At 51.0% G+C, this 5,158-nt stretch overlaps 1 protein-coding gene across 2 annotated transcripts in view; it reads right to left on the reverse strand.

Moving 5' to 3' along the window:
- The window catches only part of Clip2 (CAP-Gly domain containing linker protein 2), a 65,041-nt gene that overhangs the window by 34,776 nt on the left and 25,107 nt on the right, over positions 1-5,158 (reverse strand). For both annotated transcript variants that reach the window (XM_031338149.1, XM_031338148.1), the window contains exon 3: positions 1,378-1,934. In XM_031338149.1, the coding sequence (XP_031194009.1) occupies positions 1,378-1,934 (557 nt within the window). The remainder of the gene's footprint in view (positions 1-1,377; positions 1,935-5,158) is intronic.

Raw genomic sequence — 5,158 nt, forward strand, 5'->3', positions numbered from 1 at the left:
ACTCAGAAATCCACCTGCCTCTGCCTCCCAAGTGCTGGGATTAAAGGCGTGCACCACCACCGACCGGCCTAACTTAATCTTCTAACACATCTCGGCATTTTCTTATTCAGTATTCATATTTTCTCTCCCTCAGTCTTTCTGCCCTGATGAATATTCATGCACACACATGAATATTCATGCACGCATATTTGTCTCCACATGAATATCTGTAGTGATATGAATATTCATGATCCTATATTCGCTGGTAGTCTGAAGTGCCTTCTCCTATTTTGCAGATGACTGACCATCTTCCCCATGGAAAGTTCTAGATGCCTCTACCATGGAGACTGCAATGTGGGCCACCAGCCTCAGGAGAGTGGAGTAGGAAGAGAAATCAGGGCTTTGGCCTGGAGGACAGAAGTTCACCGTTGAACTTTCATCCTCCTGCCTCTACTTCCCAAGAGCTATGATGACAGGCATGTTGGCTTATGGGGTGCTGGGGATCAAACCCTGGGATTTATGCACACCAGGCAAGCACTCTTAACAACTGAGCTATACCCCCCCCCGCCCCCATGCAAAATTGCCGTTTTATAAAAGTGTTATTATTGGTCATGGTATCTCGCAGACATGACCCAAGTCCCAGGCCAGCCAGAGTTACCCAGTGATAGATACCCTGTCTAAAAAGAAAGAATGGCTAAACTTAAATACCACCACCCCTCGCCCCCTGCAAAGAAGCTTGATTAAAGGCTCAGTCCCAGCTGGGGCACTACTGAGAGATTAGATAAAGAAGGATTCGTCCATGTTAGCCCACCCGGTGAGTTCAGAGCTGGATGGGCTGTCAGGAGGCGGGGCCTGGTCGGAGGAAGTAGTCATTGTGATTGTATCGACTTCTCATTCCTAAGCTGCGCACTTAGCCTGTGCTCCACTCCGCCATCTCCCCCTCCCTCTCTTTCTGGCAACCACAAGGTTACCAGCTTTCTCCCGCCATGCCCTTCGGCCTTGTTGTTTCCTGCTGACTACCGGCCCAAAGCGATGGAGCTGGCCAACTTTGAACTGGACCCTCTCTTTTGTCGTGCTTAAACCCATCTTTCCTCCCCTAAGTTCTTTTCACCTCAGGTATTATCACAGCCACAAAAAAGCTGATGGAAGATGGGAACCGAGACCCAGAGAGGTTAATACACATGCCCAGGGCCACCCAGCAACAGGCTTCAGCGCCTGGGTTCTCTCCACTGTTATCCTATGTGGTTGGTACCAATGAGTAATGAATATGGCCTCAGCCTGAACGTTGCTCAAGTTTTTTAGTCTCTTCTCTGCTCAGTCCCTGGGGTCCAGCTTATTCACGAGGGAATGAGGGGTAAAGAGAGTTGGGGTTCCCAGCCAGGTACCACCCACACTTACCAGCACACGGTCCCCCAGGTGGAGGTCCTTGTCACCGCGCTTCACAGAACCACTGTCCGAGAGGTTGGAACCAGACTCATTGCCCGTCTTCACGGAGCTGTTAAGAACACTCTCCCGCAGGGGGATGACTCGGCCGGTGAGTGGGGGCGTGGCCGTGCCAGAATGTAGGGATAGGTTCTGGGCGGTGAGGGATTCCACCGAATGGGCATCGCTGCCCGAGCCTTCAGCCGTAGGCTGGCGGGTCAGCTTGGAGGGCCGTGTGAAGATGCCCTGTAGAGCCGGGCACTCGAAGTAGCGCACGCCACCCACAGCTCCATCGTTCTTGCCCACCGGGTCGTCCAAGACCACACCGGCCCACTGGCCTGGCGCAAACTGTGTCTCACCCAGGTACTGCACCACTCCTGGCTTCACGCCATTCACCCACACCCTCTCGCCCACCACAAAGTCTCCCAGGAAGTCATCACCCACTTCAGCTGCCTTTGGACCTGGCTTCTCAGAGACGGTGGTGGCGGCTCCAGCCGAGGAGGGGCCCGATGCCTGTTTGTGCAGGGGAGACCCTGTGGATAAGGTAAGAGGCAGGAGTTAGGGCTAGCCTGGGAACTAGGGCATAGACAGCCAGAGCTGGAGTGTAGGTTGTCTTACTAAGGAAACTGAGGCAGGCATGCGTCGCTCGGCAGTTTGACCTGTGAAAGGCTTATTCCCTCCAGAGAGTGGGCAACCCAAAGTCTTTCCTTATTCTTCTGGCACCCACCCAAGGATATCCAATGTTTGAGTTACTCCGGGACACAATGCCATCGACAAAGTCCACACTAGGGTTGTGGGGACTGTGGCTGACAGGGTAGAACTGTATGGGACTGAGTTCCATCCTCAGGACATCAAAAAACAAACAATGGTCTGGTGAGGTGGTCAGTGGGTAAAGGAGCCTAATGACCTAAATTCAATCCCGGGACACACCTGTTAGAAAGAATCAACTTCCACAGGCTGTCCTCTGATCTCCAGTGACCTCCAGATGTGTGCCACAGAATGAATGCCACTCCCTCCCATAATAGATAAACGCATACAAAACGGTTCTGTAAAGCGTGCTTGGCATGCCTAGGCAGCTATGGGCCCTCACTGGTGACTCACCCCACCACTGAGGACCCCACTCTACTTGTCTCTTTGCATAAAGAACAAAAAGGGGTTCCGGGGTTTGGGGCACCCAACGTAGCTATTCTTAGAAAGGAGCTACCAGCTCAGCTGTCTCTACTCTCAGCTGTCCCAGCCCACAGGACCCCCAGATAATCTCTCCCGACCACCCCCCACCTCTCTCCAGGGTCACAGGTCCCTCCAACCAATTGCTTCAACAGCTGCTACACCTCAGGTCTCACGTCTGTGATGTCAACACAGCTGCCCTGATTTATATTTCCTTTTAGCCACCACCCCCACCCCTTGGTCCTCCCAGCTGCCCTGCCTCAGAGAGATCAAACTCTTCTTAAATTCCCCCCAGAGACTGGCAGAGAGATTTCGGCCGCCTGGGACTGGGAGAGAACAGAATGCCTCTAATATAGCATCCTATCCCCCACCAAAGTCATTTGTAACACACTGGCCGGGCTTGGCTAAACCCCCTCACTAAATAGGTGCCTCAGTTTCTCCATGAGACTAGATAAGATACACACACACACACACACACACACACACACACACACACACACGCTTGGTTCTGATTTTTATTGTAATTTTTTTTTCAAGACAGGGTTTCTCCAGATAGCCCTGACTATCTTAGAAATGGCTTTATAGACCAGGCTGGACTTGAACTCACAGATCCACCTGCCTCTGCCTCACAAATCCTAGGAGGATAAAGAATCAAAAGTAAGCCAGTCAGTGGTGGTGCACCACTTTAATCCCAGCAGCACTTGGGAGGCAGAGGCAGGCAGATTTCTGAGTTCAAGACCAGCCTGGTCTACAGAATGAGTTCCAGGAAAACCAAAAAAAAAAAAAAGAATCAAAAGTAAATGGTCATCCTCAGCTATGCCCAGAGTCTGGAGCCAGTCTGGGCTACATGAGAACCTGTCTCAAAAAACCATTTTTTAAATAGGTTTCATGTTCAAACTAAACATAATATGCTAGCACATGCCCTTAATCTTTAATTCTAGCGCACAGGAGGCAGGCTGGACCAATTCTAGGCCAGTCAGGTCTACATACTGAGTTCCAGGGCTAATCAGGACTACAGGGTAATACTGTCTCCATAAAAAAAAAAAAAAAAAGTTCCTAGTGGAGCTTTGATGCAAAAGACTAAGGCCAAAGTGAAAAGAGAAACAGCTGGGCGTCGGGTTCAACAGCAGGTGTGGGGACCCAGATGGCACTGTCCCCTGCATGAAAGGACTCGAGACTTGCCTTGTCTTGGATAGGAGACAGCCTTTTCTTTTTCGTGTGTGTGTGTTGGGGGGTGTATGGGTGTGTGTGTGTGCATGTGTGTGTGTGCTTGCTCATACATGTGCCATACATGCATATCCCATGTGTGTTGTGTGCAGGTGTTGGTGGAGGCCAGAAGAGGGCGTGAAGTCTTTGGAGTGTCCTCTAGGTGGTTGTGAGCTGCCAACTGTGCAAAGGTGCTGGGAAATGGCAGCTGCAGGAGCTGCCAGTGCTCTCAAGCACTGAGCCTTCTGTCTGGCCCTTATCCTTGCTGTCACACTCACTGGGCTTGCCAGTTACCTGTCTCCCTCGCACTGGGATTACAGTGGTTGTGAACCACCTCACCAGATACCCGATTCTTCTTCTTCTTCTTCTTCTTCTTCTTCTTCTTCTTCTTCTTCTTCTTCTTCTTCTTCTTCTTCTTCTTCTTCTTCTTCTTCTTCTTCTCCTTCTCCTTCTCCTCCTTCCCCTTCCCGTTCCCGTTCCCCTTCCCCTTCCCCTTCTCCTTCTTTTTTAAAGTGTCTTGAGTAACCTAGGCTAGCCCTGAATCTGCTATGGAGCTAAGGATAACCTTGAACTTCTGATCTTTTTCTGCCTCTCCATCTGAAGTGCTGTGATGTCAGGCACAGACCACCATGTTTATTTATGTAGGGCTGGGGATGAAACCATGGCTTCCTGCACGCTAGGTCACCAGAGTCACATTCCAGTCTCAATCTGTTTTTATTTTTTTAACCTAAGGCTTTGGGGCTTGAATACGGGTTCCCCACTCTTGCAAGGCAAGCAGTCTATGGGCTCAACTATTTGACATGGCTTTTCCTTACCTGCCAAGACTCAGTCAGGAGGAACCCCAGTTCAATGAGCAAGTATCTGGCCAACCCTGCGGTCGCAAGGATGCCACAAGGGAGGACAACTGAGGGCCAGCAAGGGGTGGGGGAAGGGTGGCACAGCAAGAAGAGAAGTTATAATTCAGCCAGTTAAGGGCCATGGGGGAAACTGGAGGGAAGGGATGTCCAGCCTTGAATGAGGTTCCCATAATCTATTACCTCATGGAGTTATGAGCTGCTCGTAGCCTCAGAGGAACGTTCCTTGCCTACTCTGCCAAAAGGCCGGCACAGGGCCAGTGAGATGGCTCGGTGGGGAAAGGTGGCTTGCTGCCAAGACTGACCAAAATGTGATCTCAGGGCCAAAATGGTGGAGGGGGAGAACTGACCCACCCAAGGTGTCCCCTGACCTCCCTTCATGAGCATACCATGATGCATGTGCATGGCATGCACACACACACACACACACACACACACCATGATGCATGTGCATGGCATGCACACACACACACACACCATGATGCATGTGCATGGCATGCACACACACACACACATACACACCATGATGC

The sequence above is a fragment of the Mastomys coucha genome, unplaced genomic scaffold (assembly GCF_008632895.1).
Source record: "Mastomys coucha isolate ucsf_1 unplaced genomic scaffold, UCSF_Mcou_1 pScaffold22, whole genome shotgun sequence".
NCBI classification, from domain to species: domain Eukaryota; kingdom Metazoa; phylum Chordata; class Mammalia; order Rodentia; family Muridae; genus Mastomys; species Mastomys coucha.